This window comes from Daucus carota, chromosome 8 (genome assembly GCF_001625215.2).
Source record: "Daucus carota subsp. sativus chromosome 8, DH1 v3.0, whole genome shotgun sequence".
NCBI lineage: Eukaryota > Viridiplantae > Streptophyta > Magnoliopsida > Apiales > Apiaceae > Daucus > Daucus carota.
Genome location: NC_030388.2, coordinates 18,296,633 through 18,310,121, shown reverse-complemented (window position 1 = coordinate 18,310,121; position 13,489 = coordinate 18,296,633). Strand labels below are relative to the sequence as shown.

At 34.5% G+C, this 13,489-nt stretch overlaps 2 protein-coding genes across 2 annotated transcripts; one reads left to right on the top strand and one right to left on the bottom strand.

The window, feature by feature from the left end:
- The first annotated feature begins 643 nt into the window (after positions 1-643).
- On the top strand, positions 644-3,795 carry LOC108197079 (cyclic phosphodiesterase). The gene is made up of 3 exons (XM_017364568.2): positions 644-1,130; positions 1,880-1,934; positions 3,442-3,795. The coding sequence occupies exons 1-3, from the start codon at positions 750-752 to the stop codon at positions 3,645-3,647; spliced, it is 642 nt and encodes a 213-aa protein (XP_017220057.1). The 5' UTR covers positions 644-749; the 3' UTR covers positions 3,648-3,795.
- Positions 3,796-5,616: 1,821 nt separating this feature from the next.
- Positions 5,617-13,170, bottom strand: LOC108197080 (probable leucine-rich repeat receptor-like serine/threonine-protein kinase At3g14840). The gene is made up of 24 exons (XM_064083300.1): positions 12,885-13,170; positions 12,602-12,791; positions 12,193-12,264; positions 12,040-12,108; positions 11,834-11,905; positions 11,681-11,752; positions 11,477-11,548; positions 11,314-11,382; positions 11,116-11,187; positions 10,955-11,026; positions 10,800-10,871; positions 10,635-10,706; positions 10,288-10,353; positions 9,887-9,946; positions 9,780-9,809; positions 9,655-9,695; positions 8,968-9,344; positions 8,691-8,886; positions 8,288-8,440; positions 7,832-7,950; positions 7,501-7,711; positions 7,049-7,286; positions 6,672-6,822; positions 5,617-6,555 (listed from the first exon to the last, which is right to left on the bottom strand). The coding sequence occupies exons 1-24, from the start codon at positions 13,159-13,161 to the stop codon at positions 6,370-6,372; spliced, it is 3,009 nt and encodes a 1,002-aa protein (XP_063939370.1). The 5' UTR covers positions 13,162-13,170; the 3' UTR covers positions 5,617-6,369.
- Between the last annotated feature and the right edge of the window lie 319 nt (positions 13,171-13,489).

The window sequence follows — 13,489 nt, the reverse complement described above, 5'->3', positions numbered from 1 at the left end:
ATCAATGTGACAAGAATTTGATAGGACAAAAAGTATACTTATCCTAAAATATCATATTCGAAGTTAAGACGGAATGTATACTTGTCTTTGAGATGGTGGAAAGTATACCATTCCTGGCATTAAGTCTTGGAGTAGCACGTGTCTCACTCATATTATCGTTATCCCTTCTTTAAAATCTTAGTCCATGACATTATGATATATAACAATATATAATAGTTGTTGAAAACAAATTTAAATTGTCTTTCAAGTTGTTAAACAATTAAAAATGACATACACATATATACATAATTAAAGATATTTAAAATTAATAGTTATAATAGTAACAGAATAATTTTTATTTCAAATTTTCTAAAAATCCTATTTTCAATAATGATAACATGCATCTTCGTAATTTGCAAGAAAGATTATTTTCAAATTTTATATCCATAAATAATAATAATTGTACAAAAAAAGTCAAATAAACCCAAATTTTAAATTATATCATATTTAATTTATTTTTCACTTCTAACTCAATTCAGAATCATATTATTTTTTGACTGAAAAATAAATTTTTTAAAATTTAGCCGTATAGTTTTTCCTAATTTACCGAATTACCGGTAGTTCTTGCCAAACCATCCCTCTTCCAATTCACTCATCTGCTGGCCCCCATTAAAAAACTACCAACAACCTGGTAAAAAAACATAAACAAAACATGAGCAAAACATCAAACAAGATGTGTTCATCTCAAACCATCCCATCTGCATCTTCACATGTTTCATCACATAAATACCATTAGATCTGTTGGATTTCTCGGACTCACCACAATCACCATCTTTCTCGTATCAATTTCGATGGATATTCAAGACCCAGAAAGCAAGAAATATGTTTATTCAGTGTGGGCCCTTCCAGACCAAGATGTGATTCCTAGGTTGAAGAAGCTGATGGGTGGTCTTAGATCAGAGTTTGGTGGGCCAGAGTTTGAGCCTCATGTCACTGCTGTGGGAGCTATTAGCTTGACTGAGAGTGAGGCAAGTCACAAGTTTGGTAATGCTTGTCAAGGCTTGAAAGCTTATAATGCTAGTGTTGACAAAGTGGAGTCTGGGACTTTTTTTTATCAGTGTGTGTTTCTTTTGCTTCGTGCAACCCCTGAGGTGATTCCGATTTTTCTTTTCTTATCATGTCTTTTCGTGATTTTCTGTCATGTAGTAATGCTGTTGTGTTGTGTAAAAGAAATCATATTTAGGTTTTGTGAATGTAAAACTGAGTTTTGGTTGGATTCCGGTAATGAGTTGGACATTGACATCCCTTTATCATGTGATACTATTAGTTAACAATTTGCGCTAATTGACATCCCTTTATCATGTGAGTTTTGGTTGGATTCCGGTATTAAATTGTTTGACTTCACAGCATACTTAGTAGTATTTCTTTAAAGTACTACAGTAATTTTATGTAGCGAATGATATATCTAAGTTAGCAGAGTTCATTCTTAATTCTTTTTGTCATTTATCAACCATAAAGAAACTTCTAACAAAAACAGTACAGAAGTTATACTCAGATGTAGAACAAATGGAAAATCATATTACCTGTATGTACAGACTACAGATGAATGATATTATTACATAGAAGAGGCTTATATGGTAATGTTATCTAGGCACCTCAATGCTCTCTAGATTTTTTATGTAATACTGACTGGATACTTTGGGGTTAGGCTCAAATATAAAAACATTAGTTACAGTTTGATTAAATTTCTATTTTCATATATTTAATTTTGAAACTTATTGTTTAAAATTTCCATTGATAAATGATTTTTTCATACTTCTCGGGTATTAGGTTCAATTCTCTTTGTTTTCTTGTCTCTTTCTGTGCTTGTCTATTTAATGTACAGAGTTACTTATTCTAGGTCGTGGAGCCTAGTGCGCATTGCAGCAGTCATTTTGGTTACAAGAGTTCCACACGTAAGTTCTACTATCTATCATGGTCAGCTTATCCCTGTATCAGGTCTTGAACTGCATTACATGGAGCAACTTATTGTCACTTTTATTTCTATATAATTAGTATATATTTGTACTCTTAAAATGAAGTGAGAAAATGTACCGTGACAACAATTATGGGATGAAGGCAGTACTTAGTTCTTTCGTTTTAATTTTGAGCAACAAGGAATGTTATTATCCCCTCTTTTATGCATAATTACATATATTTTTCATTGCTGTGGAAAGCATAGTTAGATGCACACTTGCTCTGGTTGAGTATGTGCAAGATCTGCAAATCAGAAAGTAGCAATTTTTTGCTAGTTCTGATAATGCAATGATGTGCAAGTCAAAAGTAAAAACTCGCATAAATTCACTAGAACTTGCATCCCTATGCTTAAAGTTGAACATGCCTTTAAAAAAGAAAGTGAGAAACAAAAACGGAATCATTATCTCTTCCATTTCATCTGCAACCCATGAAACAACTTCATTTCTCATGAATATATGATAAAGAGAAGTAGAATTTGGGGGGCCCAGGTTTCAGTGCCATCTTTTGCTAACTATACATTTCATTGCTTGATCATATTAAAGATTTAGAAAAATTGTTATTTTTTTATGTTTGGGACAATGTCACATGCTATTAATTATTATATATCTAAATGAACCAGGTACAAATTTGCTTCATTGTGTTTGTATATCTAATTGTCTATATATTCATATACTAGTATTGTTTTTAGTTTTTACTACTTTTGGCTTTAATGGGAAAGAGCGATTATATGTGTTTAGCAAGTTGCTCCTTGAATATTGTTTTTGTGAACTTTTGCCTTTGACACTGCTCTAAGCCATACAAACAGTTAAATATTAATGTGACTTTTATTATAGGGATTCTTTGGGGAAAAATATTTAAAATTAGAGGCTTAAATAAATTACAATACTAGACTGAAAAATATACCAAGGAAATGAGATTTGTAGTATTAGGTTGCTAGTCAACAATTATTAGTTTGTGGCATTTACACGTGGTTCTCTCAAAATCGTCCAAAATTAGATGGCACAGCAAGCTTCACTTATGAGTAAAAAAGTAGGGTACGTTCTGGATCCGTCTCAATACTGGACCACGAGGGGGCAGGTGGCACTTTGTAAATGTGAATACTTAATCCACCTGCTTTCTATGTTTGGGGCAGGGGTAAGAATTTGATATTTTTATGGTGAGTTTGTGAAGAAAATTAGTAGAATGGAGAATGGAAAAGGAGAATGCAGCAGTTACTCTCAGAATGGGGGATTTGACTCTAGGTTAAATTCATAAAAAAAATAGTGACGGACGAAATGAAAATCATACAAGTGACTCATGTTATAGTACAAATTTCATTCTGTTACCTCGTAATCAAACAGGATATGAAGTTTTTGCCCTTCCCTTTTCTTATCTTTCTAGTGTGAAAAAGTAAGATGTACTATCTAGTTTTGCTCTTATAAAGCGATTAATCTTGAAATTTAACAGCTTACATGCCGCATCTGAGCTTGTTATATGCTGATTTAACGGAGGAAGAGAAGAAAAGGGCCCAAGAGAGAGCCAACGCTCTTGATGAAGGCATTGGCAGTCTGACTTTCCAGATAACTCGCCTGGCACTGTACAAAACGGACACTGAAGATAAAAGCCTCAAATCCTGGGAGAAGGTTGCGGAATGCAAACTCCCATCAAACTAGTTATGCACTATTCTACTTTGTAACAAAACAGTATAGTTGTTTCTTTATAAACAGGCTCTACACTAAAGCTTAATTGCAGTTCTTGATGTCTAATATTTGCTAAACCCTTTCTTCATGCAATGTACTGACTCATGGAAGCTTTTATACACATGACGTACAACAATGGTCACAGTTTTAGAAACTGATTTACTATAAATTTTGACAGTAATTATAAAATTTGAATGAAGAAAGGAATAAGAATTTTGTACAATAACTAACTATAATTATAAATTTATAGAATTTTATCAAAACTATTATGGTGAATGCATGCAATTTAATACTCCCTCCGGCCTCCATCCCTCTCAATTCGGGGACGGGGCGTGTCACACACTTTTTTTTTTTTTTTTTTTGAAAATGAGAATAAATCTCAACGAGAATCGGCAAATCACCGTGATAATTCTTTCATTCAAGAAAGCTTATTATCTAACCGTCGGACATGCAAGATGACCGGGGAAATTTAGACAATAAAACTTTAATGTCCGAAAAGAAAACCGGCCTTCTTCCAAGAATCCTGAAAATAAAACAATAGAAACAAAAAGAATATAAGTCGATATATTTAACATATTACATCAAAATATTCTCACAATCATGATAACTCATGATTGAGACAATTAAGCTCTTAATTAAGGCATAATAATAAAATATTAATATCCTTAATTAAGACACAATTAACGCCCTCAAATAAGGCCCAATTAACGCCCTCAATAAAGAGGCATAATTTACGCCCTCAATAATTGAGGCACAATTTATGCCCTCAATAAAGAGGCATAATTAACGAGACACAATTACCGCCCTCAATTAAGGCACAATTAGCGCGCTTTCCTTTCTGAAACCGGATCCCGTCCTGAAACCGCCGTCACCGCCACCATCGGCCACCACCGCTATGCTATCGATCAAGTTGCCTCGTCGTATGCGAAGCGAACGACGAAACGTATCACATGTAACATGAAAATCGCCCAAAACACCAAAAACCAAACAAAACACAGGGATTAAACAAACAAACAAATACACACAAACAAACAAGATTAAAATCAACACCTTTCGCAATTCCACTCAAAATCATGAGAAAAAGAGAAAATATTGTAAATAATTGTAATAGAAAGGCATACCAGTTGAGTCATGAGGAACCCCATAGGATTTGAAAGTCGGAGCAGCATCATGTGACAAACCCATCTTCTTAGTTGCCCCTCTCTCGATCTTTTCTCTTCACGCAGAACAAGATATAAGATGTTATATCAAGCTTTATTAGGCTGGGCAATAGTTGCTCATGTGTGTAAGGACATTCTATTCTATATTCAAGAAAAACAGAAAATAAACCAGAGGAACTACATTCGATTCTATATCTATACGGATATATGGAGTAGTAGTTTATATATGTGTGCCTATGTATATATGCTTGCTGTGAATGATTGTTTAAGAAACGGGTTGTGGCGTTGGTTGGATTCGGAGACGGCGGCACGGTGGTTTGTCGTCGCGGTATGGCTGGTGGTGTTTGATTTTGGTGGGGGGCGGCACTGTTCATGGCCGAAGGAATAAAGAGGGCGACGAACATGTGGTTGTTTGAAGAAGGCTGGATAATTTTCAGCCAGAGTTGTGTCACACACTTTAATGCTCCTTTAAAGTATAGTTCTATAATTTCTTTTTGAAATTTTTTTCCCAAATAAAAGTTTAATGTTAAATTTTTATTTAGAAAATTAAAATTTAAGAAAAAAGTTGTAGAACTATGTTTTATAGGCTCATTAAAGTGTGTGTCAAACAGTGAAAAGAAAATGTTAAGAAATGAAAGTGACAGCGGAAGAAAAACTAATACAATAAATATTAGTTTATTTTGCGGAAGACAAAAATATTAGTTTATTTTGTGGAAGACAAAATATGATCCTAATACGATATCCACCTAACCTCCTAAAAGAATGGTTAAAACAATACATAATCACAAATATTAGCTATATATATGCAGAATGATAAACTAGACATTTGGTTTAGGAATTTTGTATGGTATCCTCACAAGCAGCCTAAATTGGAGGCGTTGAAATCTGAAGAATGAGCGGGTTTGGTTGAAGTGGAACAAGTATATATAGATTAACTAGTGGTGCAATAAAAACATATATACTTGATATTCTATAATGGCTTATTCTGATAATAAAATTGTTGTTGCAGGCTTAGCCTTGTCCCTGCTTGTGTTGGTAACATCATTTGATGTTATAATGGCTATAGAAGGTCCCTGCTTCACCGAGTGCCATCAGCGGTGCGCGGAGCAAGATGACTTACCGGTGGATTATTGTAAATATGACTGTGGTTGCCCGCTTCCTAAAGGATGGCCGGCTCCCCCTCCTCCTCGTTAACTTCCACCGTTACATTGAAGAAAATGCCAGAGACCCCCCCCCCCCCCCCCAAATCTTTGTTTTTTGAGTAATTTATATGTAAATATGGTTGACACTTGCCTATTTGAATAAACAACATGCATATAGAATAAGGATATGCATATATGTAACTTATTGCTCTTGCAATTAAAATGATGTGGATGGAGAACCATAATCTATATTAATATTATCATCACATGTCACCAAGGTTGCTGAATAAGAGTAACAACTTGAGCTTCCTTCTCTAGCCTGACTGTAGTTGTCTCTGATCCCTTGGATCTTGTAAAAATCACCCCCATGCATATCTTGATTTATCTTTATCTCTAAATACTGATATCACCACTAAGCATGCTCACTACACAAGACATAGTTGGCCTAAGTGCAGGAGTTGTATTAGTGCATAGTAGAGCCACTTTGATCATTCTAATAGCCTCTTCGATGTTGTATTCTGAACCCAACCTTGGATCAATTAGCTCCATCAGATTCCCATTTTCTTTCAAGTTACATGCCTAAGAAAAGATTTTGAAGTTTGAGATGGATAAATAGACAGAACTGCTTGTTTCAATTTATTATCAATACAACCAACAAGTAGTCGAAGGTATGCAGTAAATATCTTTAGCCATACCCAGTCAAGAAGACAGATGTAGTTATCATCTGAATGATACTTGGTGTTCTTCTTGCCAGCAACAATTTCAAGTGCAACAATTCCAAAACTGTATACATCTGCTTTATCTGTCAAGAAACCCCACAGCGCATATTCGGGGGCCATATACCCACTATGAAATTGAAATGAATATCAGATGATATTTTTTTATGGTTCTTCTACGTTATAATTTGTTTATAAGAGTTTTGGTCTGGTTATCTTCTATATAAATGATCCGATCATCCAAGTACAATGGTTAGTGGTCAGACATAGACCAACCAGAATGGTAAAATAAGATAGCTAGACAGACAAAATTTTATTTACTTCTAGATTACTTTAAAACTGAAGAGAGCTCTTACATTGTACCAGCAACTCTAGTTGTAATATGAGTTTTCTCTTTCTCGTCAAGCTTGGCCAAACCAAAGTCTGAGATTTTCGGGTTAAGATCTTTATCCAGAAGAATGTTGTTAGCTTTGATGTCTCTATGCACAATTTTAAGAATTGACTCCTCGTGCAGATAAACCAGGCCTCTTGCTATACCAATGCAAATCTTTTGCCTAGTAGGCCAGTCTAGATCCAGTCGTGAGTTTCCTGGACCTGCAAGAGACATGGCTAAATCTCTCATTCTTAGAAGCACTAAATACTACACATAGATAGGATGAAAAGATATGATACAATACACTGATAATTAATGTGTGATGATAGTGTTTAATATGTTTTACAGCCGTGCTGTGTAAAACTGGTGTATCATAGAGAAACAAATTGTATTGATTGATGATGAAATAAGTAATATGTTGAATATTAAACTCACCAAACAGAGCCCGGGCAAGACTGTTATTTTCCATGAACTCATACACCAGCAGTAATTGCTTGTGCTCAGTACAACATCCATGCAATCTTACTAGATTTGGGTGTCCTAAACCAGATATCATTCCAATTTCATTGACAAATTCACGAGACCCTTGATTTGATTTCGATGAAAGTTGTTTGACAGCAATTATAGTACCATCCAATAGTACTCCCTACAACATAATGAAATATAACAAAATACAGCCTTTGATCAAGTGAAAGACTTAGCAAAGAAAAAGGCGACGCCTATTTTGCTATATGTGCACAAGTGTAATGTGTGAGTTGTTATGCACCTTGTAAACAGATCCAAAACCACCCTCTCCAATTTTGTTTGCAGCAGCAAAGTTATCCGTGGCAGCTTTAATTTGTTGAAAGGTAAATACTCCAGTCTGCAGGTCTAATCCTCTCAGCACTGCAAAACACAATTTTCAAATTGTCAATTGAATCTTGCTAGTGTCTTGACCCTACCCAATTTTTGGGCCAATTCCCCCTTTGCACTACCTAACAAATGTAATTCTTGCCAAATCTTTGTGTGCACGCAAATTGTGAGATTTGTACTTATGTTACTTCTCCTTTTGTTCCTTTTTCTTTTCATTTTCTCTTCCTTTTGCATGGCCAAGTTGTAAAGGTGTAGTAAAAGCATCCAAATTTGGAAAAAAAAAATGTGAAATACATAAATTTATGTCATGTGTATACTTTGGATCCCTATTTTTTTTATTTTAAATGAATTACTATATGAAAATAATCACCTTCTTCCTTTAATATTCGATTTCCTATGTAGCCCTGCCACCAAGCAATACCAAGAGAAGTGAAAAGAAGAAATAATCCCAAAACCACAACTGAGACCGAAATGATGATCTTTTGTTTCCTGTGAGAAGCACTTGAATCTTGAGGTGGATTATCTACAACAAAAACATGTGCAAAAGGTATTATGTTGCACTGAGCAAGATGTTCAGTGGCTTTCATAGACACTGCATCATATGCAAAAGAAATCTCGGAAAAAGATAGAAAAAACGAGTCTGTAGCATAGTAACCGTGTTGTCCGAATGTATCAGAACTAATCCAAATGTCAGAAAACAGAAAATGTTTGATCATACAATTGCTCAGGAAATATTATTACAGAGTTAAGCTCACTAAAGCATAAATTCTTACCTGATTCCATAGAAATAGCTGATATCAGAGGGCCATAGGTTCCTCTAACAGGTACTGCTGTTGTCCCTTTCCCACTGTAAACAAAGCGAACTTGTAGTGTTTTATCCATTACAACAGCTTTAATTTTAGGCTTTACTGCCTTGTCAACTCCATGTGCTTCATGTTCAATATCATAATCCTTGAGCCTCAGTTCATCCTGTAACAAGCTCATTGGTCAAATGCAGCACACTAATTCAGAGTAAGTGAATCTGAAGCTAACTACAATGCTATAATTAACCTGGACATAAATGTCAAACACTCGTCTTCCAAGACTCTGATAAGAACTATTATCTCTGAACACTATCTCAGCGAAGTGTAGTGTCACTGTGTAGTTTCCATTTGCTAAACAACGGCCATAGTAAGTGAGTGACAATGGAGACAGACGGGCGCTTGTGTACAATTCAGAGTCATTCATTCTAAGAATAGAATTATTTTTCGCTGTATAGAGACTTAAGGATTCATCAATCTTATAAAAGAATCCTGTACTACTATATCCCCAGTGTCCTTGCAGATAATAATATTTTGCTTGACCTGATAAATCTTCATCCGCTTCAAAAGTTCTATTGCCAATTGTAACTTGGTTTCCCCCACAATTAATATGCACCGCGTACAGATCTATAAGATACGAGCATATCTTCAGATAATACAATCTTCACACTATGCTGTATTACATTTTGTTTCATTTTGGTAGCCTTAAGCTCAATCAGTGCCTCTAGTTGAGTATATCAATTGGACTAAAATATCTTAGAATTATGTTTAGCAAATCTAAGTTTTTTTGCTTTTAAGAAAAATAGGAACCAGAAATCATCTTATGCATATATAATTAGGTTTTTCATGTAGAATAAAAATTTATAATAACTGTTGGGAGAAGCAGAATAAAAGGTTTGAACAGGTTACCAGAAGATATAAGAACTGACATACTTACCCTTTGAACATGAAGGGCTTCCGAGGCAATTGTTATGTTCTCTGAGTACAAATCATATGTAGCATGAAAACTAAAATTAATATCTCATCATCTCAAACCCAGTTGAAATTAATTTAAGAGCTTACAAGTTATTTTCGCAGCTTCTGAACAAGTTTCTGTTTATGAAAGAAATATAGTCTTAGTACTTGGTTTCAATGTCAAGGAAAGAAAATATGCAGACTACGCAGCTTACACTGAATCCCTGCAAGTTTGTGGCTCAAAAGAAAAATTGTTGTACGATAGATCTACTTGGCTGCATATAAGCACGCATATGAACTCTATTAGACGTTATATCATTTGGTAGGCTAATGTGAGTAAAGAATACAGAATCCTGTAATAATAGAACCAAACAGAAAAGCTACCATATGTGGTAAGAGAAACAAATGATGCTTTATAACTTGTGTTCATTGAAGATTAGCAGGAGTCTAGTCTAAAATATTCCACACTAAAGTCAAGCAAACCCTCTAAGGCTAAATTTTGTAAGGAATCATTATTTATTTACATGTTACATATATACTAAAATTTTTAAACCACTGTCAGTATATGTACGAAAAACTAGAAAATACAATGAACTGATAGTCTATGAATGCATACCCTTTGGGACCTTTGCTTTTAATCCACTCGGGGATCTTTCCAGTAAGAGAGTTGTTTGTGAGATACCTAAGTAGCCAATGTAAACTTAATAGTTTGAACACTAAACACACATATGGGAAATAGCAAGACGAAAAAAGTGCTTTGCTGATATAAATGCATGCATTGTGTAAACCTCAAAATATTTTGTAACATTGCTCTCATATTCAGAGTTTAGTAGATAATGTTTGTCACTGTAAATTATTATATAATATCTAATCCAGCAGTTGGGTGGGAATGAAAATTCATTTTCGCTAATAATAAACGTTCAGAATGCATGTTTGTCTTGTTAGTGAAATTTGATTGCTTACAGTATCCGGAGGGATTCTAGGCCACTCAGATCAGTTTGCAGCTCTCCTTCCAACTTGTTAAAGCTTAGATCTCTGCAATCAGATAAGACAGTAATACTTGGTGAAGTCCGTTACTTGCGTAGGTTCTGTGTAAAAAAAGAGAATACTAAATTGAGTTATTCTTACATTCTCTGCAGTTTTGTCAATTGTGATAGATATTTAGGTATTTCCCCGGATATATTGCAGCTCCTGAGCACTCTGCGACACATCAAATAGTGCTTGTAATAATTCTGAAGCATGGAAGAGCAGATATATTCAACATTTTATTATATATGACTAACAAATTCTTCAATTGCACCATCCTTTCTAGCTGAGGAAATTCTGATGCCCCTCCATTCAAATTGCTGATTAATCTACAGAGGCAAAATTCTCTAGATTGATTGGAAAGAACAAGGATGTACTAATACAGCCTTTAAAGAAAAGTGTACAAGTTGAAACTCACAAATCTGTTAAATTGCTTATGAGGGAAAAGCTAGACGGTAAAGGTCCCTCGAACCCACCAGCTTGAATATCTCTGTTAATTTTGCACATATCAAGTGGATTTAGATTACACCGAAGTGCCCTAATATTGACTATCACTTGAATTGCGATGATAAAAAAATTATTAAAATAAAGAATGTCAAATATAAACTAAACTTACATCTTATTGAGATTTTTCCACATTTGAAAATCAGGTAAGTTTCCGGTGAAGTTGTTGTTGCTTAGTCTACTGCAGGGCCAAACAAATCTGCAACTTAGTTGTAATGAAAAGGACACTGAAACATTGTTTATAGTACATCAGCAAACAACGACAATATACTCACATATCTTGCAAGTTGATTAGGTTATTAAGCTCCAGAGGTAAATGTCCATTAAGATAGTTAGCATCAAGATGGCTTCAATGAACATAATAAGAGGCAAGTCTGAGAAGTTTGTCTTAATACAACAAACATGTTTTTCTAAACTAATTGAATTGTAAAACATGAAAAAATATCGATAACAGAAGAATTAAATAGAGAAAGTCTTACAGGCTCTTTAAATTTACTAGTCTCCCGAGCTCTGGTGGAATACTTCCGGTGAACATGTTGTTGTCAAGGCTCCTGAAAGAATTCTCATCTGAATTATACGTTTTAGATGAATGTGTGACTGCATGAGTGTTTAGGAGACAAAAGAAAGCATACACATTTGTGAGAGTGGAAATATTTCCCAAGTATTCTGGAATTGGTCCTGATAAACGGTTCACTGTGACAGCCCTGGATTTATTACATTTTCACTCTCTTAATTCAACTAAGCATATTTGGTATCAAATTTATATTTTATTATCGTTGACGAAAGTACTACTCGGTTATTAAGTAAAAAGACAAGGATTTATTTTATTTTTACTCACAGAGATTCTAGCTTTGTTGTAGCCCATTCACGGGGTATTGTGCCATGAAGGTAGTTGCGAGTAAAATCACTGTAATTAATAATTTTAGGATGGCAGCATCAAGATGTAAGATATGAATAAGAACCCAGTATACACCAGCACAAAAGTTCTTACATCTGTTTTATGTGAGGCAACTTTGCTATGGATGGTGGAAGTATACCATCAAGATCCTGCCCTTTGAGGAACCTATTTTATGAAGATAAAAAGTTGTTAATCGTCCCAACGAAGAAATGTTGACATTTTTCTAGTGCATTAAAAAAACCTAAATCAACACAGACTGAAGATCTAACAGAACCAGAGTTTAATTCGGACTTGTAAGATGTTGCCATCAGCATATACTAATATATCACAACTGTCTGGATTTGGGTAGTCTGTTATAACCACACAGCGGTTTTATGTGTTAAGTAACCGGTACATAAGGAGTCACAATAAGGCCTTAACATGATCTTATATGCAGAAGACAGGTAAACAGTAATTAAATCAAATAAAACAATGTAAAAAACATAACAACTTAATTACATACATGCTTTGGATGTGACATATTCCAATTGGGTTGGAGCAATTGCAGAGAACAGAATTGTTATACTTTGACCCTTCAGGTAAATTTGTTGCATTCCACTTAAAGAAATTTGAGTTGTTTTGATTGCAAGAGTTAACGCTCAAGTTCCAGTCCTTTTTCCCAAGTTGATCGGCTATTTCACCAAGTGCATTCACTGCATTCATCAGAATCATATGTCTATGTAAATAACACTGATTAATATCAAGGTATTTTTTTATTTTTTTATATATATGGAGTTTGCATGTACCTTCCTCCTGTGGAAGGTAGCCACTTTGTGCTTCAACAAAACCTGCTAAGATGAAAAGAACAAGTGTAAGAATAAACCCAGAGTTTCGGTTATCAAAAGCTTCTGCCATCATTTTTCTGTTTGTACTAAAATTCCTTGGCCCCCTGGTAAACAATATGAGAATGCAGACAAGTGGAAAAGTACTGCATTTATGTAAGAGTAGGTCGAGAGATGGAGGAGTTTTACTAGCTAGAGCTATGTTTTCTTCCCAGAATGTGATATGCTGGAACATGATCATTGTTGTTCCACATCTACACAAGTACACAACTCATTTCTAAGTGTAAACTCTCATATGTGTTCATCCTAGGTATGGCTGCCCTTTGACTTTTTCTTCCATCTTTTTTGATTGCCGAAAAAAAGGAAAAAAAATCATGTTCATGCTCTTTAAAAAATGGGAATCGGATTTAATACGTGGAGTCACGCAACAAGGATTAATTAGAGATTTAATCAGTTCGGCAAGTTACGGTTAGACAGACAAGACTTAAAATTTTTAGATTAAATGATTAATGATGCAGTGGTATTAGCTATAATCATTAACTATACGTAAAATATAATCTTTTTATTTA